This window comes from Lepus europaeus, chromosome 12 (genome assembly GCF_033115175.1).
Source record: "Lepus europaeus isolate LE1 chromosome 12, mLepTim1.pri, whole genome shotgun sequence".
Taxonomy (NCBI): Eukaryota; Metazoa; Chordata; class Mammalia; order Lagomorpha; family Leporidae; genus Lepus; species Lepus europaeus.
In genome coordinates, this window is record NC_084838.1 from 38,447,801 (window position 1) to 38,467,471 (window position 19,671).

The 19,671-nt window shown below is 46.6% G+C and overlaps 1 protein-coding gene and 1 long non-coding RNA gene across 6 annotated transcripts in view; one reads left to right on the top strand and one right to left on the bottom strand.

The window, feature by feature from the left end:
- The window catches only part of LOC133771718 (uncharacterized), a 93,105-nt gene extending 90,777 nt beyond the window's left edge, over positions 1–2,328 (bottom strand). The window contains exon 1 of the long non-coding RNA XR_009867614.1: positions 2,205–2,328. This is a non-coding gene — a long non-coding RNA (uncharacterized LOC133771718). The remainder of the gene's footprint in view (positions 1–2,204) is intronic.
- GNE (glucosamine (UDP-N-acetyl)-2-epimerase/N-acetylmannosamine kinase) overlaps positions 1–19,671 on the top strand; it is a 57,251-nt gene that overhangs the window by 10,504 nt on the left and 27,076 nt on the right. Inside the window, exons 1-3 of one of the 5 annotated variants that reach the window (XM_062207958.1) lie at positions 2,512–2,616; positions 10,769–10,974; positions 16,509–16,960. In XM_062207958.1, coding sequence (XP_062063942.1) covers positions 10,811–10,974; positions 16,509–16,960 — 616 coding nt within the window. In that variant the 5' untranslated portion in view covers positions 2,512–2,616; positions 10,769–10,810. Of the gene's footprint in view, positions 1–2,511; positions 2,683–3,883; positions 4,044–10,325; positions 10,434–10,768; positions 10,975–16,508; positions 16,961–19,671 lie in introns of those variants that run through there. The other 4 variants (XM_062207959.1, XM_062207957.1, XM_062207955.1 and 1 more) reach the window with 4 other exon arrangements.

Genomic DNA, 19,671 nt, shown 5'->3' on the forward strand with positions numbered 1-19,671 from the left:
AAGCTGGTGCATGAGCACCCTGCCAGTACTGGAAGATTTCTCTCTTTGCCTCTCCTTCTCTCTGTGTAATTCTTTCAAATAAATAAATAAATCTCCTTTAAAAAATAAAGTGCATATATATTAAGTACAAGTCAAATTTTCACAACCTAAACACACCCATGTAATCAGCATCTAAATTTTTTAAATGAACACTGAACACTGTTTTTGAAGTTAAGTTTTCTGAAGTTGTAAGAGAAAAAAAACTAATGCTTCATTGAATATTTGGTGTCATGGTATGCAACTTTAAAAGTAATACGCCCATCTTGAATGACTTCCAAGACTTTCAGTATCACCTGTGACGGGCAGAATGACTTCCCCAAAATATCCATGTCCTCAGCCCCAGAAGTGGGGACTGTTTCTTACATGGCAACATGGACTTTGCAGGTGTAATTAAGGATATTGAGACGAGGCCGGCGCCGTGGCTTAACAGGCTAATCCTCCGCCTTGCGGCGCCGGCACACCAGGTTCTAGTCCCGGTTGGGGCGCCAGATTCTATCCCGGTTGCCCCTCTTCCAGGCCGGCTCTCTGCTATGGCCCGGGAAGGCAGTGGAGGATGGCCCAAGGCATGGGAGACCAGGAGAAGCACCTGGCTCCTGGCTTTGGATCAGCGCGATGCGCCGGCCGCAGCGGCCATTGGAGGGTGAACCAACGGCAAAAAGGAAGACCTTTCTCTCTGTCTCTCTCTCACTGTCCACTCTGCCTGTCAAAAAAAAAAAAAAAAAAAAAAGGATATTGAGACGAGATTAGCCTGGACTACCAGGTGGATCCAGTGAAACAAGGGTGGAGGCAAAAGAGTCAGAGAAGGAAGCGTGACAAGGGTAGCAGAGGTCAGAGATGACACAGCCAAGGGACAGCCTGTGGTAGCTAGAAAAGACCAGAAAATGGCTTCTCCCGTGTACAGCTGACACCTTGATTTTAATTTCCTGAAACTCATTTCAGACTCCTAACTTTCAGAACCTTGAAATAATAAAGCTGTGTTGTTTTAAGACACTAAGTTTGTGGTAACAGGTTACAGCAGCAAAAGGAAACTAATACACCATTTACAGTTCATATCCAGATTCACCTTACTACCTATTTGTTTCATCAGCTCTCATAGGCATCTCATGCATAACATGATCCAGATTCAAATTTTATTTTCCTTCCCTAACCCGGTCACTCCTCCAGTCTTTCTCATCTCAGTAGATGGCACAAAGGACCATCCAATTACTAATGACAGAAACCCGACTCCGTTTCCCTGTCATCCCCTTATATGGAATCCATCACTTTACTTCTGAAATAAATCTCATATCCACTCACTTGACTTTCACTGCTGTCATTCTTGACTCCCATCCATTCCATTTTCCACGCAGCAGTCAAAGCTATATTTTATAGAGAAATCTGGCGGCCAGCATTGTGACACCGGAAACCCATATGGGCGCCAGTTCGAGTCCCCGCTGCTCCACTTCTGATCCAGCTCCTTGCTCATGGTCTGGGAAAGCAGCCGAGGATGGCCCAAGTGCCTGGGCTCCTGCATCCACTGGAGACCAGGAGGAAGCTCCCACTCCTGGCTCGCTTTGGCCCTTGTGGCCATTTGGGGAGTGAACCAGCTTGACAGAAGATCAACCTGTCTCTCCCTCTCTCTGTAACTCTGTCAAGTAAATAAATCTTTAAAACAAACAAAAAAGAAATCTGATGGCAGCACTTCCTTGCACAAAACCCCTTACTGTCGGTTCTTTTAGGCTTATGTGACCTTTCCCTGACCCCAGTCTATCTGCAGGAGAACTCCCAGGTTTTAAGTATTCTGCAAACTAGAGTTTTACTGTCAGAAACTGCAAAACTGCTTCTAGCAACAAGTAGCAATGAGTTGTTGACGTTTAAACAGTGTCACCTGTGTAGATTTCCTACTGTTTCTAGAAAAGCGTTCTAACATTTTGCATTATCAAGTCATTCAACGTTTCCCAGTGGTGGCGACTCGGGAATTCCACAGGACCAGTGTCCACCAGGAACTGTGGAGCCCTTCCCCGCCGCTCTCTCTGGGTACCCGCGCCCCCGCGGCCTCCGGGCAGACAGGGCGGGGAGCGGCCAGGCTCGACCCCAGGGCCAGCTGTGGGACGGACAGGCTACACCGGGTGCGCTTCGGTCCTCGCCTGAGGTGACCGAGGGAACGGAAGGCTGAGGAGTCCCACCTTGGGTGCAAGGCCAAAGCCACTACCGCGTGGAAGGACTCGCGTTTCGGTGCGGCGGCGCCGGCGGAGCCAACGCGCCGGGGCGGGCACAGGGGCGGGCCGGCCACCCCACCGCGGGGCCAGCGCCGCCACGACAACGGAAGGTGCTTCGCCCGCCGGGTATCCGGTCTCCTCAAAACCGTTGGTGAGGGCGCTGGGAGGGGCGTGAGCGACAGCCAATCACGGGAGCCCTGCCGGGTGACGTCAGGGCGCTGTCGCCGATTCGGCGTTCGGGGTGGGTGTGGAGGGGCGTGGGAGAAGCGGGCGCCCGGGTCGAGCCACGAGTCATCGATTCTAGCGTCTGGATTGCGGAAGCCTGAGGGGCGGGCCTGCGGCCGGCGCGCTTTCTGGCCCTGGGTTCGGCTCTCGCTAGGTAAGCTGGGGCGGCGGCGTTGGCGGCGTTGGCGGTGGCGGCGGCGCGGGAAGGAACCAGCCTCTGGTGAGAGCCGCGCGTCCGCGGGGGACTGGGGAGAGCATCCCGCAGGACCCCAGGGCCTCCCCGGCCGGCCGCCGGCAGCTTTGCACCGCCCCCTGCCCGCAGGCCTGCATCCCGAGGTGGCCTCGTCCTGCCCGATGGAGCCCCCGCTTTGGCCGCGGACGGGCTGGGGGTGGGCCCGGGTAACTGGAGTGGCGAGACAGGGTGGAGAGCCTCCCGCGGACCGGCTGGCCAGGGCTGTGGGGAGGTTGAGCTGAAAGATGATCTTGAAGGTCCCCGCCCAGCTCTGCGCCTGCACTGAGCCAGGGCCCTCTTGGAAGTTTGAGAAGCACTTAGGTGTTTCTGTGTGCCCGGACTCTGAGCACACAGAAAATCGTTGGGCCGCAAGTACTTGCTCCTCTCTGATAGGCGGGGTGGGGCACACACAGTTTAGCAGAATAGGTAACTGGCTAACCCCTCTTGAGCAGCTCTGGGAGGACAAATGACACGGAATTACGGCCCGGAAACAGGGTTCGGAGTTTCAGGCCACCTCTCCAGGATGTGGCCTTTCTCTTACTGCTGTGCGCCTCATCCCCTCTGCGCTGACAGGTGATAATTGGTGTTCTCTTCAAGGAAGCTTTGCGTTCATGGATGCTTAGGACATGAACAGCCACAAGGCAACCAGTGGGCATGGGGCAGTGCCTGGGGCTGGGGTCATTCAAATCATGGTTTGACTTGCTTCTCTCTCTCTCTCCCTCTTTCTTTAATATTTATTTGAAAGGCAGAGTTACAGGGAGAGGGAGAGATAGAGAGATCTTCCATCTGCTGGTTCACTCCCCAAATGGCCCCTAAGGCCCCAGATGGGCCAAACGGAAGCCAGGAGCCTGGAACTCCATCCAAGTCTCCCACGTGGGCGCAGGAGCCCAATGACTTGGGCCCTCTGCTGCTGCTTTCCCTGGGCACGTTGTCAGGGAGCTGGATTGAAAGTGGTAGCAGTGGGGACTCCAGCCAGTGCTCATATGGGATGTCAGTGTCACAGGCGCTTAACCTGCTATGCTACAATGCCAGCCTCAGTTTTTGCTCCCCTTGATTATTAACTATTTAACTGTGATCTTTTTTTTTTGGATGAGTAAATTATTTTCTCTGAATCTCGGTACTCTGTAAAACGGGGCTCATAAGAGAGCTGTGAGGCTAAGATGAATTAATGTATGGAATGCTGCTGCAGGCTCAGCCAAGGTTTGCCATCACTGCTGCGTCCTCTGTCCCGTGACTGCTCCGACCAATGTGCGCTATTTTAAGTTGATGAACAACAACAACAACAACAAAAATCTTCCCACGAAGAACTCTTTCCACAGATGAGCGAAACACTCATCTTTCTGGAAAGGGTTAGTCACTTTTTGTCTGTTTGTCATGGACAGTCTTGAGAGAATACAGAAAATGCTCTCTAAGCCTTGTGTTTCTCAAGGCTGCCTGTGAGTTCAAGGTAAAGGCGTGCTTTCTTGCAGTCTGTCTTGTGTGTGTAGCTGCGTAGCTGTGCATTTTGGTAGCTCCAGTTACAGTCGTGGAATTGGAGAGCGAAATGAATGCCAATTTCCAAACCATCCTCACTTTTTGAGCTTTAGGTTTTTGGGCATTATGAACAATACACTTCATTGACCATGTTCACTGAAAAGATTTCTTGTTTTTTTTAAATTCTTTTTTAAAAAGATTTATTTGAAAGGAAGAGGCAAGGAGAGAGAGAGAGAGGTCTTCCATCTGCTGGCCCATTCCCCAAATGGCCACAACGACTGGAGCTGGGCCAGATCGAAGCCGGGAGCCTGCAGCCTCCTCCAGTTTACCTGCAAGGGCCCAAGGACTTGGGCCATTTTCTACTGCTTTCCCAGGCCATAGCAGGGAGCTGGATCAGAAGAGGAACAGCCAGAACTTGAACTGGCACCCACATGGGATGCCAGCACTGCAGGCAGCAGCTTTACCTGCTATGCCACAGTGCTGGCCGCTAGATTTCTTGTTTTTAATAATGAAGTATTAAAAAATACATGTACATGTTGCTGTAATTATTTCCCATTTTTACTTATAGCATGTTTTAAAAAAAAGTTTATTATTTATTTGAAAGTCAGAAAAAAGAGAAGAGATCTCCCATCCACTGGATAAGTCCCCAAATGCCTGCAACAGCTGGTGCTGGGCCAGCTCAAAGCTAGGAGCCCAGAACTCAATCCAAGTCTCCAGTGAGGATGGCAGGAAGCCAAGCACTTGAGCCATCACCTGCTGCCTCCAGGGTGCACATTAGCAGGAAGCTGGATCAAAAGTGGAGTCAGGGGGCTGTCGTGGCTGTGGCGCAGCCATCTAGCATCCCATATCAGAGCCCTGGTTTGAGTCTCAGCTGCTTCCCTTCTGATCCAGGGTACACACCAGAGAGAACCTGAAATCGGGAACAGAGCTAAGACTCCAGGCCAGGCACTTCCATCTGAGGTGCAGGCATCCCGAGCAGCATCTCAGCCCCACACCAATGCCAGCCCCTAACTTGTTTGTTTTATATGCCCCCTTATAGAATTTAAATTTCTCCAATATAGTTGAAGTCCATTTTGCCATGTTTATTCATTTTGTATTGATGATGGAGACTGTGGTCACAGTTCTCAGTATAAAAATGTGTCTTTGGGCATGACATCTTCTTGAAAACAAATAATGCAGAATGGAAGAGAAAATATTAATTTTGTTTCTGATGCTTCAGGTAGAAAGGGAACTGGTTACTGTGTGTTCTGGTGTTATGAACCAGATTATTTTAAGTTCCTAAAAATCAGACACTAGGTCTTTCTCAGCTCGATGCTTTTTTGAGTTTTCTACAAAGAATATTCAATAAATGTTTGTGACATTGTATACTGTAACATTCAGGGCTAGCATAACTCTTCATATATTTGAAAAATTGATGGCTAGCAATTTGCAAAGCTTAGCACTTTTAGGTTTGATATTTCCAATGTCTAATCTTTTCCAGTTTACCATTTAATTCAGAAACACAATTAAAAACACTTGAAAAGCAAGGTATGCCAATTTGTAGAATACGTTACCAGTTGCATAATATTCATTGTATGTATTTATAAACAAGCATGTATATTTATTTATATAATGATAGTTTGCCTATGGAAGGATAAATAAGAAATCAGTAACTGTTAACTTCCAGGAAAAAGAATGATATGGCTGGGAACACAGATAAGACTTTTTGCTATATAGCTTTTCAATCAAAAAAGAAGTTGTTACTTTGAATTGCTTTTTTAAAAACTCCCTTTATTTTTATTTTTTTAGATTTATTTTATTTATTTGAAAGAGTTACAGAGAGAGCAGTAGAGACAGGGAGAGAAAGAAGTCTTCCATCTGCTGGTTCACTCCCCAAATGGCTGCAACTGCTAGAGCAGAGCCTATCAGGAGCTTCTTCTGGGTCTCCCAGGTGGGTACAGGGGCCCAAGGGCTTGGGCCATCACCCGCTGCTTTCCTAGGTGCATTAGCAGGGAGCTGGATCAGAACAGTAGAACAGCTGGGACTCACCAGCACCCATATGGGATGATGATGCTGCAGACTGGAGCTTTAACCCACTGCACCACAGCGCCGGGACCCAAAACTCCTCCTTTTAAAAAGGCATTTTAAGGGGACTGATGTTGTAGTACAGTGGGTAAAGCCACCGCCTGCGACGCTGGCACCCCGGTGAGTATCTGTTTGAGTCCTGACTGCTTTACTTCTGATCCAGCTCCCTGTTAACGCTCTTGGGAAAGCAGTGAAAGATGGCCCAGGTACTTGGGCCACTGACACCCATGAGGGAGACCCAGATGGAGTTCTTAGCTTCTGGTTTTGGCCTGGCCCAGTCCTGGCTATTGCAGCCATTTGGAAAATGAACCAGATAGCAGATTCTTTCTGCCTTCCTCCCCATTATATCTACCTTTCAAATAAGTAAGTTTTTTTTTTTTTTTTTTTTTTTTTTTTTTTATAAATCACATGGGATCAGTATTGTGGCACAGCAGGTTAAACAGCTGCCTATGATACTGGCATCCTTTATGAACACAGGTTCAAGTCCCGGCTGTTCCACTTCTAATCCAGCTCTCTGATAGTGGGCCCGGGAAAGCAGTGGAAGATAGCCCAAGTGCTTGGGCCCTTGTACCCATGTGGAGACCTAGAAGAAGCTCCTAGCTCCTGGCTTCAACCTGGCCCAGCCCTAGCCATTGTGGCCATTTGGAGAGTGAACCACAGAGGAAAAATCTCTCTCTCTCTCTCTCTCTCTCTCTCTCTCTCTCTCTCTTTCTCTCTCTGTAACTGCCTTGCAAGTAAATAAATAAATCTTCAAAAAAAAAAAAAAATTCACATGATTGTCACAGTCCCCTGAAAGCAGCATACTATTTTAAAGGCCATTTTGTGGTTATTTTCTTTTTTTTAGATTTTACTTGTTTCTTTAATAAAAAGCTTTGGCCTTTTATCTTCACAGTTTATGTAGAATAACTTGCGTAACCTGATAAATACGAAGCATTTTGGTATTGGCAGACAGGAAGTTTGCTGTTCTTTGGAAAATAAATACAAATCAGCCAACCATGAATGCTCTGCTTTGCCTCACTCAGCAATCTAAATATCACCCACCCACAATTTATTCAGCTCGAACATGCTCAGAGGAAGAAGGATTTTAGACAAGAACACTTAGGGCAGCCATCTTTGGAAGAATACTTTTGTGCCTTTAGTGATTAGATAGAGCTTAGGTTTTCTGAGTTCAGTGCCCCTGGCAGAAGGCTCATTCCATTATGTTGTAAGGGCTTTCCATTGGGTGGGCTTTGCTGTAACTGGGGAAAGCAAATTCTGAGTGGTCCTAAGGAATGGTAATTTGCATGTTCACAGAATTCTACCCTAAAACACATGCTGCTGGGCTACCACGTGAGTCTCATAGTTTACCCCTATCTAAGGGGCTGTGCTCCTTGTATTGACATCCTTGCCCACGCTTCTCTGAATTCCCAGTTACCAAAAGCAAAGCATCAATATCAGAGGTGAAATTTTTCACTGGTGTAGAGAAGTTCCAAATGTCTCATAAAGCAAATGTGTTATCCCTTGTCCCTGCTTTTTACCTTTCGAATGTAGGGTACAGCACGGTAGGGGAATGGTGGGCAGTGGAGTTGGGGGAGAGTCTTATTTCCTATGGTAAGGCCATGGTGCTCAGAGAAGGCAGCGACCTAGAGGGGTAGGGTGAAGAGGAACTGAGGTGTATGTTAAGCCTTTCCAGAAGAGGTGACACTCAGACCTAGGTTTGAAGGATGAGTAGGAGTCCAGGCAAGAAGTGTTAGGAGAGGGATTTGCATCTAAAAGACACAGAAATGTGGAGATGCACTAGTTGAACTGGAGGCAGTTGCTGTGTCTGGAGCTCTGGCAGAGTAAGGATAAGAAACATGGACTACATCTCGGATCAACAACTTGGACTTTATCCTATATATGTCCCATAGGTAGTGTGTTTTGTTTAGTGTGATAACCACATATATCATCTTTGGAAAAATAACTTCGAAAGTTTGTTGGAGACAGGTTAAGACTAGAGACAGGCCAATCACTTCAAAGCTGTTATTAATAGTCCAGAGCTAAGATGAGGGACTGGACCAGGGGAAGTCCTGGTAGGGATGAAGAGCAGAGGACACATTTGGTGGATATTCAGGAGGTAGACTAGACAGAGCTTAGAGGCTATGGAATGAGGAACAGAAAAGATAAGGATGTTGAGGCCTTTGGATACATGGAAGTGCGTAACTGAATCAGAGAACAGTTACGGAGGAACAGGTTTCGAAAAGAAAATGAGTTCAGTTTGGGACACTGACTTTAAGTGCTGTGACACATAGCAAGAGCTCCCTGGTGTGCATTTGGAGTTTGACAGTCAGCAGTGTTGGGTAGGTGTTAATGATGCCTTGAGGGTAGGGTTTTTCATCTTAATTATCCTCCTGTTCCCCAGCACTAATTACAGTGCTTTGCATTTGGGCCACGGGGGTGTATAGTGTTAAGATGAATAGATTAGGTTCTTATTAAGATATCATCTTGAGGGTAGGTGTTTGGCACAGCAGTTAAGACACATGTCAGAGAACCTGGGTTTGATGGCTGGCTCCTTTCCTGATGCCAGCTTCCTGCTAATATACATCTGGGAGAGAGTGGGTGGTGGCTTAAGTAGTTGAGTTGCTGCCACCCACTTGGGAGATGCAGACTAAGGTCTGGGTTCCTGGCCTGAGCTCAGGCCAGCCCCAGCTGTTGTGGGTACTTGGGTATAAACCAGTAGATGGAGGCTCTCTGTCTGACTTCAAATAAGTAAAATATATGGATTTAAAAATTTTTTAAAAGATGTGATCTTGAGTCTTGGGGAAGTGAGTTCTGCTGTTAGGACCTGTATTTCCCTTTTTGTAAAGTGGTTGGTGGTTCTCAGCCAAACTAGCTATAGCCTAGTATGTTAGGCTTACTTGTAAGGTATAGCAAGCACATTTTTTTTTAAAGATTTTTTTAAAGACTAACTTATTTATTTGAAAGTCAGAGTTACACAGAGAGAGCAGAGGCAGAGAGAGAGGTCTTCCATCTGCAGGTTCACTCCCCAGTTGGCCACAACAGCCGGAGCTGCACCTGATCTGAAGCCAGGAGCTTTCTCTGGGTCTCCCACGTGGGTGCAGGGGCCCAAGGACTTAGGCCATCTTCTGCTTTCCCTGGCCATAACAGAGAGCTGGATTGGAAGTCGAGCTGCCGGGTCTTGAACTGGTGCCCATATGGGATGGCGGAACTGCAGGCGGCAGCTTAACCCGCTATGCCACAGCACAAGCCCCTAGATTTTATTTACTTGAAAGCCAGAGTTACAGAGAGGCAGAGGCAGAGGCAGAGAAAGAGAGAAGTCTTCCATCTACTGGTTTACTCCCCAAATGGCTACTACAGTGGCTGGAATTGCGCCGATCCGAAGCCAGGAGCCAGGAGCTTCCTCCGGGTCTCCCACATGGGTGCAGGGGCCCCAGGACTTGGGCCATCTTCCACTGCTTTCCCAGGCCATAACAAAGAACTAGATTGGAAGTGGAGCAGCTGGGACTTGAACTGGCGCCCATATGGGATGCCAGCACTGCAGGCAGTGGCTTTACTGGCTACACCATAGCACTGGCCCCACAAAATTTTTTTTAATTAATAAAAGTTAAAGCTGATATTTCCTTGCCTTTCCAGTGAGAACTGATTTTGTCATTTCTTTCTTTCTTTCTTTTTTTTTTTTTTGACAGGCAGAGTGGACAGTGAGAGAGAGACAGAGAGAAAGGTCTTCCTTTTTGCCGTTTGTTCACCCTCCAATGGCCGCCGTGGTAGGCGCGCTGCGGCCGGCGCACTGCGCTGGTCCGATGGCAGGAGCCAGGTGCTTCTCTTGGTCTCCCATGGGGTGCAGGGCCCAAGCACTTGGGCCATCCTCCACTGCACTCCCTGGCCACAGCAGAGAGCTGACCCGGAAGAGGGGCAACTGTGACAGGATCGGTGCCCCGACCGGGACTAGAACCCGGTGTGCCGGCGCCGCAAGGCGGAGGATTAGCCTAGTGAGCTGCGGCGCCGGCTTTGTCATTTCTTTTTTAGAAATTTTATTTTCATCTTATTTGAGAGGCACAGGGATAACACAGAGACAGAGATTGTCCATCTGCTGGTTCATTCCTCATATGCTGACAACAGTCAGGCCTGGGCCATGCCAAAACCAGGAGCCAGAAACTCAGTTTGGATCTCCAACACGAGTGACGGGATCCAACTTCTTCAGCCTTCACCTGCTGCCACTCAGGGTACGCACCAGCAGGAAGCTGGACTTGAACCAGACACTCCAGTGTGGGGTGCAGGCATCCCAAACAGTGACTTAACCAACCACTGCACCAAATGCCTGTCCCCTTGTCACTCCTTTATGGCATTCTAGTGTGTTTTCTTGAGTGTGAGAGAAAGGGGTGGAGTTATTTGGTCTGCTGGAATTTCACAACTCTGGGTTTACCAATGGGAGTATCCCAGAGGGTGGAAACAAAGGTTAGGAATCACTGCGCTTAAGGACTTCCAAGTGAAAAGTTCTGTTTTTGTATCTAACACTTATCATTCTGATTATAAGTCATTTTTATTTTTGCAACTTCAGGAACTCTATTTTCAGAACCTCTCAAAGCAAACAAAAAAACTCATGGAGAAGAACGGGAATAACCGAAAGCTGCGGGTTTGCGTTGCTACTTGCAACCGTGCCGATTATTCTAAACTTGCTCCGATCATGTTTGGCATTAAGACAGAACCTGAGTTCTTTGAACTTGATGTGGTGGTACTTGGCTCTCACCTGATAGATGACTACGGGTAAGTAAGATGAAAGCATTTTCTTATTCTTCATTTGCAGCAGTGTCCTGGAGAGAGCGAGCTTGGATTCTGTGGCCATATGGACCCAGTTCAAATTCCAGTTCTATCACTTAGCTTTTATGCAGCCTTATAGAAGTCACTTAACATCCATGAGCCCAGTGTCTTCAGTTTATCAGATGGAGTGAGACCCTGCATTGTGAGTCACTGGGAGGCACGAGGAGGGGACATAGTGACATAAGCATACACCCAGGGCTGCTGCTCAGTAGGTGCCTGATAAATGATGGTTATAAATAATGTTATTACTGCAAAGTACCACTAATAGATAAATAAAAATATATGGTATGTGTGTGTGATTATAACAATGTGATTCTATGTAATGTGTTTTGTAATAATTCTTTAAAATTGGTTATAGGTCAGCAGCATGTAAAATAATAGATATGAAATAAGATTTTAAAAATCTGATTTATATGGTAAAGTAGAATGATAAATTATAATGGCCATTGATATTCTGATGACATTAGGATTGCTGTTGATCGGAGGCTCCCTTTGAAAAATGAAATTTAGGCAATCTTTGAGGGAGCAGAATACATAATCCAGAAATGATCATTCACTTTACTTTACATAGCAAAGTGTGGCATTTAGTGCACTCTTGTGGCATGAAAATGTTAATGCATCACCTGAGATGGTCAGAAACACAATATTATGCATGAAAGAAGCTGTGTTAAAGAAGAATTGTCCTTTTTAGATTATTCTTTTAGGGACAAGACAATAACAGGAAAACAAATACATAAAAACCTGCCTCCAAAACAACCAGTTTGCAGTTTGATCTAAGAAAGTATTTAAGAGTAGAGGAGAAGCCGGCGCCGTGGCTCAACAGGCTAATCCTCCGCCTTGCGGCGCCGGCACACCGGGTTCTCATCCCGGTTGGGGCACCGATCCTGTCCCGGTTGCCCCTCTTCCAGGCCAGCTCTCTGCTGTGGCTAGGGAGTGCAGTGGAGGATGGCCCAAGTGCTTGGGTCCTGCACCCCATGGGAGACCAGGAGAAGCACCTGGCTCCTGCCATTGGAACAGCTTGGTGTGCCGGCCGCAGCGCGCTACCGCGGCGGCCATTGGAGGGTGAACCAACGGCAAAAGGAAGACCTTTCTCTCTGTCTCTCTCTCTCACTGTCCACTCTGCCTGTCAAAAAAAAAAAAAAAAAAAGAGTAGAGGAGAAATTGATGGATACCTCAGGGATCCATACATTTTTTTGAAAGTGTGAAATTAGTTATGGCTCTCTAAGAAAATCCACTTGGGTGATAGGACAAAGTTTATGGAAGAGAAATTTGAGCTAGAGCTCTGAAACTCTGAGCAGGTTCTTTCACTTCTATAAGAAAGCTTTCACAGGAAGACTAGTGGGAGAGAGGCACTCATGAAAATTGTAGGTAGTTTCTTATATGCCTTTCAAATAAGTAAAATATTTAATAGTTAAGTATTAAAAAATCTTTACTAGTAAAATATTTACCTAGTTAAGAGTAGAAAAGTAGTCTTCATCTGATAAGACTGTTAAATAGAAAATTTGACTAGTACTTCATGAAGATATATGTTTAAAGTACATTTTCTTTTCCTTTTTTTTTGACTGGCAAAGTTAGAGAGAGAGAGAGAGGTCTTCCTTTTTCCGTTGGTTCACCCCCCAAATGGCTGCTATGGCCGGCGCGTTGTGGCCAGTGCACTGCGCCGATCTGAAGCCAGAAGCCAGGTGCTTCTCCTGGTCTCCCATGCGGGTACCTGGGCCATCCTCCACTGCACTCTTGGGCCATAGCAGAGAGCTGGCCTGGAAGAGGAGCAACCGGGACAGAACCGGCACCCCAAGCGGGACTAGAACCCGGGGTGCCGGCGCCACAGGCGGAAGATTAGCCTAGTGAGCCACGGCGCCGGCCATAAAGTACATTTTCTTTTAAAGATTCGATTGATTTGAAATGCAGAGTTACAGAGAAAGAGCTCTTCCATCCACTGGTTCACTCCCCAGATGGCCATAGTGGCTGGAGCTGGGCTGATCCAAAGCCAGGAACCAAGAGCTTCTTCCGGGTCTCCCACATGAGTACAGGGGAGACACAAAGAACCATCCTCCACTGCTCTCCCAGGCACACTAGCAGGGAGCTGGTGTGAAGTGAAGCATCCCGGGACTTGAACTAGTGCCCACATGGGATGCTGGAGCCGGCGGTGGCAGCTTTACCCGCTACACCACAGTGCCAGCCCCTAAAGTACATTTTAACACAAGATTATTGGCTGCTTCTGGTAAGAGAAATTGGACCAAAGTGAGAGACTTTCCACTGTAGAAACTTAAAACAGACTGCCTGGTCCATGTTCTGGTTACTCCGTTTTTTGTTTTTTGTTTTTTTCTGACAGGCAGAGTGGACAGTGAGAGAGAAAGACAGAGAGAAAGGTCTTCCTTTGCTGTTGGTTCACCCTCCAATGGCCGCCGCGACCAGCATGCTGCGGCCGGCGCACTGCGCTGATCCGAAGGCAGGAGCCAGGTGCTTCTCCTGGTCTCCCATGGGGTGCAGGGCCCAAGGACCTGGGCCATCCCCTACTGCACTCCCGGGCCACAGCAGAGAGCTGGCCTGGAAGGGGGGCAACCGGGACAGACTCTGGCGCCCCGACCAGGACTAGAACCGGGTGTGCCGGCGCCGCAGGCGGAGGATTTGCCTATTGAGCTGTGGCGCCAGCCAATTACTCCATTTTAAACCAGCTTCTTGCTCAGGTGCACTCTGGGAGGCAGCAGGTAATGCATCAAGCACTTGGATCCCTGCCACCCCTGTGGGAGACCTTGAAGTTGTTCCAGGTGCCTGGCTTCAGCCTGGTCCAGCCCTGGCTGCTCTGGGCATTTGAGGAGTGAACCAGCAGATGAAAGATCTCTCTCTCTCTCTCCATCTGCCTTTCAAATAAAAATAAACAAATTTGTAAATAATATTTTTTTTTGTTTTTGTTTTTAAGGGAAAGGGTTTATTGGGGAACACCCTACAGACCAGAGTGAAGGGGCGTTGAAGGAAAAAGAGAAGGAGACTGTAAGAGAGAGACAGAGAGGAGGGAGAAGAGAGGCCAAGAGAGCAGGGAGCAGAGCCAAGAGAGCACATGTTCAGGAACAGGCCCTTTTAAAACTTTGCCTGAGGGTGGGCAGGGAAGCAAGAGCAGCCAATCCCATTAGGATGGGGGTGGAGCCTGGCTCAGGTAGGGGGGCTGTGCAGCCACCTGGCTAAAACTGCCCCAGTAACTAATATTTTAAAAATAAAGTAATGGAAAAAGATGTACTGTTAGTAAGCATAAAGGTGCTGGTGGGATTGTATCAGATACAGTGGAGTTTAATTCAATGAATATTACTAGAGACAAAGACTAAACTCCTACAGATATTTAAATGATGAGAAATCAATTCATGGGGCTAGCACTGTGGCACAGAAGGGTAAGCAGTACCTGCAGCACCAGTATCCCATATGGATGCCAGTTTGAGTCCCAGCTGCTCCATTTCCAATCCAACTCCCTGCTACCTGGGAAAACAACAAAAGATGACCCAAGTGCTTGGGCTCCTGTACCCACATAGGAGATGCAGATGAAGCTCCTGGCTCCTGGCTTCAACCTGGCCCATCCCTGGCTGTTGCGGCCATTTGAGGAGTGAACCAATGGATGGATGAAATCTCTCTCTCTCTAATTCTGCCTTTGAAAAAAAAAAAAAAATCTTAAAAAAAATAATGAAGGGGCCAGCGTTGTGGTAGAGTGGGTAAAGCTACCACCTGTGGCACTGGCATCCCATGTGGGTGCTAGTTAGAGTCCCAGCTGCTCCACTTTTGATCCAGCTCCTTGCTAATGTGTTTGGGAAAACATTGGAAGATGGCTAGGGCCCCTGCACCCATGTGGAAATCAGAGAGGAAGCTTCTGGCTCCTGGCTTTGGCCTGGCCCATCCCTGGTCTTGGAGGCCATTGGGAGAGTGAACCAGTGAAATGGAAGATCTTGCTCTTGCGCACGTTCTCTCTCTGTAAACTCTGCCTTTCAACTAAATAAATAAATCTTTTTTAAAAACGTGAAAAATCAATTCATTAGGAAGGCATAACAATCCTAAATAGGTATAAATCTAATAATAGTTTCAAAATTCATGAGGCAGAATCTTGGAGAACTAAAGGAGAAATAGATAAACCTGAAATCATAGTTGATTTTCACCCTGTCTAGAGGAATTTATATAACAACTAGCCAAGGATACAGAAATCTGGTACAAAATGATCAATCACTTTAATGTGATTCACATTTATAGATCACTACAATATTTAAGAAAAGTCAACCCATCAGACTGAAGGGGCAAACTTATGCAGTCATCTCAATAGATATCGAAAAAGCACTTGACAAAATTAAGCAACTAAATATGATTAAAAAACCAATCTCTTAGTAAACTTGGTATAGAGGGACATCTCAATCTCATAAAGGCCATCTGTGAGAAACTTAGAACTAACAGATTCCGCCTTAGCTTGGTAACAGCTAAGAATTTCCATTTTTCCCATCTTTTTTCAATTTGCACTGGCTGTAATGGCCAGTACAATTAAGCAAGAAGGAAAAATAAAGGCATAACGATTGTCTTTATTTACATACAGCATGACTCAAGAGATAATTTCCATCATTCAGAAGTTTATATTTTAGTGACAGAGTCTAGGTATTCTGCCTCCCTGCTGTTCTTATTTCCTGTATTGTAGGGAAAAAAGTAAGCATTGTTTTGTAACTAAATCTTTTTCTTATTAAGTACATATTTCTTCTTAAAAATTGATAAAAAGGAAAAAAATTTAACTGTATTCAAAGTATGGTTTCTTGGGCCGGCGCCGTGGCTTAACAGGCTAATCCTCCGCCTTGCGGCGCCGGCACACTGGGTTCTAGTCCCGGTTGGGGCGCCGGATTCTATCCCGGTTGCCCCTCTTCCAGGCCAGCTCTCTGCTGTGGCCCGGGAGTGCAGTGGAGGATGGCCCAAGTGCTTGGGCCCTGCACCCTCATGGGAGACCAGGAGAAGTACTTGGCTCCTGGCTTCGGATCAGCGCGATGCGCCAGCTGCAGTGGCCATTGGAGGGTGAACCAACGGCAAAAAGGAAGACCTTTCTCTCTGTCTCTCTCTCTCACTATCCACTCTGCCTGTCAAAATAAATAAATTAAAAAAAAAAAAAGAAGTATGGTTTCTTTCTCCCTAGAAAAAAAAATCCTCCCGCAGATGTTTCTCCTCCCATTACTGAACGGGCAGGGGCACAAGCGAGCCTTCTAAGGTGCAGGGTGTGTTGCGTGTGGATCTGGGTACTGGCTAAAGTAGTATTTATGTAAGGAAAACTCGTAAGACTACATGTACACTTAGGATACATGCTTGATATCTTTGTGGTTAAGGTTTACTTCGATTTATTTACTTAATTTTAGCAAATAAAAAAGGTTGAAGTGTTTCTTCCTTCAGGGTAGAAGGTGTTGCTTGCTTTTCTCACATTATGAACACTGTGTTTAAGAACATGCCCTCGCATCTTTATTTCTGTCCTGTTTCAGAAACACCTATCGCATGATTGAACAGGATGACTTTGACATTAATACCAGGCTACATACAATCGTTAGAGGGGAAGATGAGGCAGCCATGGTGGAGTCAGTAGGCCTGGCCCTTGTGAAGCTACCAGATGTCCTTAACCGTCTGAAGCCTGACATCATGATTGTTCACGGAGACCGGTTTGATGCCCTGGCTCTGGCTACATCTGCTGCCTTGATGAACATCCGAATCCTTCATATTGAAGGAGGGGAAGTCAGCGGGACTATTGATGACTCCATCAGACACGCCATCACAAAGCTGGCTCACTATCACGTGTGCTGCACCCGCAGCGCAGAGCAGCACCTGATATCCATGTGTGAGGACCATGACCGCATCCTGTTGGCAGGCTGCCCTTCCTATGACAAGCTTCTCTCAGCCAAGAACAAAGACTACATGAGCATCATCCGAATGTGGCTAGGTACGTATGTCAGACTGGTATCCGTCAGCTGTTTTGTCAGGAAGTGCTTACTCCTCTTGGAAACTCCTGGATAGAATGTTCCATTTGCAACCACAAGGCTAAGGTTTTAGTTCATAAATCTTGTCACAAGGTATGACTACCTCTTTGAGATTAACCTCCTCTGTAAAATAGGCTACTGGGCTTGTTAGTTTTTAAACTTATGCCATATTGATACAGTGGAATGTTTTTAAACATAATGTTACAGATGAACTTAGTTCCAAGGACAGATCCTGATATATCAAAAAGGGAAAACAGAAGCATGCTATGAAATAGGATGTGTAATATAATGCCATTTTATACAAACTGTGACAATGGGAAGGCCAGGAAAAATGTACACTAAGTCCTTTATTATATGTATTTCTGGTGTGGGACTATGGATGTTTTTTATTTTTGTTTTCTGCATTTCATCTTTTAGTGCAATGGAGAAAATGATATTTTTACTGTTAATGACTTTCTTATGAGGTTGTTGGACTACTCAGATGAGATAATGTTGAAAATACTAAGCCACTGGTGTTTACTAGTAGTAGGATTATGATGATGATTATAAAACAAAAGCCACAGTTCTTTGACTAGCTTTTATTATCTCTGTAATGAAGTCTTAAGGTCTGAAATTTTCAGTGATCAGTGATCTAGCTTCATGGATCTACCATCTGCTAATCAGAAAATAGATTCACAAACAGATTGCCAATTGATTAATTTATGTAAGAGTACTATCCCAGGGAAAAATCAAGAGTAAACACCTATTTAGGATCTTTCTTTACCAAGGGATAGCTCTGTTGAACAAAGTACTTAACAAATAGAAAACTGATTTGGTTATTGTATAATCAAAGGGATTCTGTATATTTTTTTAAAAGATTTATTTGAAGGGCAGAGTTGCAGAGGGGAGAAGAGACAGAAATCTTCTACCTGCTGGTTCACTCCCCATATAGCTGCAACAGCTAGGTCTGGGTCTAGCCAAAGTAGGAGCTTGGAACTCCACCGGGTCTCCCACATGGATGGGAGGGGCCCAAGCACTTGAGCCATCCACTGCTGTTTTCCAAGGCACATTAGCAGGAAACCAGATCAAAAGTGGAGCATCTGGGACTCAAACCCATGCTCCTGTGTGGGATGCTGGCACTGCAAGTAGTGCCTTAACTTGCTGCACCACAATGCCATCCCTGTTTCTGCTTCGTTGCCTACAACTTCTCATGTTATCACTCTGCTTACAGGAAAATAGAATTGGCAGGCCACTTAGAACATTCAGCTTTGTAACCAGAACATTAACATGTGTATATAATAGTCCTAGTAAACATATTACCAGAGTGTAAAAGACATGTTAAATTCCCAATTTGGGGGGGGGGGGGAGCCATTGTAATCCATAAGCTGTACTTTGGAAATGTATATTCATTAAATAAAACTTTAAAAAAAAATTCCCAATGTAAACTGACTGAACCATCATGAAAGGGTTGTATGGGAGAGCTGAGATCACTGAGTTATGGAGACAAAGGCAGAGTGGTAATGTCAGAAGTTCCAGGTTGACAAGCAGATGCAGGCTTTGCACAAAATGTATTCTTGCCAGATGCGGTAGCTGTGGCTCATTGTCTTGTGCTCTCTTTTCTCTGGCTTACAGTAAGATATCTAGTTTTTGCTGTTTTGCCATCCTTCTTTCATAAACACATAGTTTAAATACTTGTTTGCTTTGTGGCCTAACAGGTTAAGCTGCTGCCTGTGATGCTAGCATCCCATCTGGGCACTGGTTCATGTCCTGGCTGCTCCACTTCCCATCCAGCTCCCTACTAGTGGCCTGGGAAAAGCAGCAGAGGATGTACCAAGTGTTTGGGCCCCTGTCACCCACATAGGAGGCCCAGATGAAGCTTCTGGCTCTTGGCTGTGGTCTGGCTCAGCTCTGGCTGTTGCGGCTGTCTGGGAAGTGAACCAGTGTATACAGGATCTCTGTCTGTCTCTGTAACTCTGCCTTTCAAGTATATAAATTTAAAAAAAAAGTTCTTTTAATACTGTTAAGTTTCAGATATTCTGCATTGTCTGGTTGTTTTCTGTGTACTACGAACATTTTTTTTTCCTAATGAAGTAATTAGTTTGAGAGACAGAGATCTCCCATTCACTGGTTCACTCCCCAAATGTGTGCAACAGCTGAGGTTGGGCCAGGCCAAAGCTGGGAGCCAGGAACTCAGTCAAGGTCTCTCACACATGTGGCAGGGACCCATGGACTTCAGCCGACACCTGACGCCTCCCAGGGCTGCAGGAAGCTGGACTAGGGTTTCAAGGGCATTCTGACAGAGTGCAGGTGTCCCAGCGCGTCTTACCTGCTGCACCAAACGCCCGCCCGCCTGCACAGGTGTTTCCTCGTCACATTTAAAACAGGAGATAGATGAGAACGGAGGAAACCTGCTGGCATTCTTCTTCCTCTTAGCCATCTGAAGCAGCGAGTTTATGTATAGAGTGAGCCTCCGTGTGGGGCTCTAGAGACCCCACAGTGTCCTCACTTTGAAAGCAAAATTGCCCCCAGAACCCTAAAGAGCAGAAAGACTCGCCTGCTCAGTGGTCCCAGGCGCGCAGGACCGAGAGGAAGGAGTGTGGGGCGGAAGGGCCTCCTGGCGAGACCACGTTCTCCCGTGCACTGCTGCCATACAGGCTGACGCTGGCCTCTCCCCACCAGTCAGGTGAACCAATTC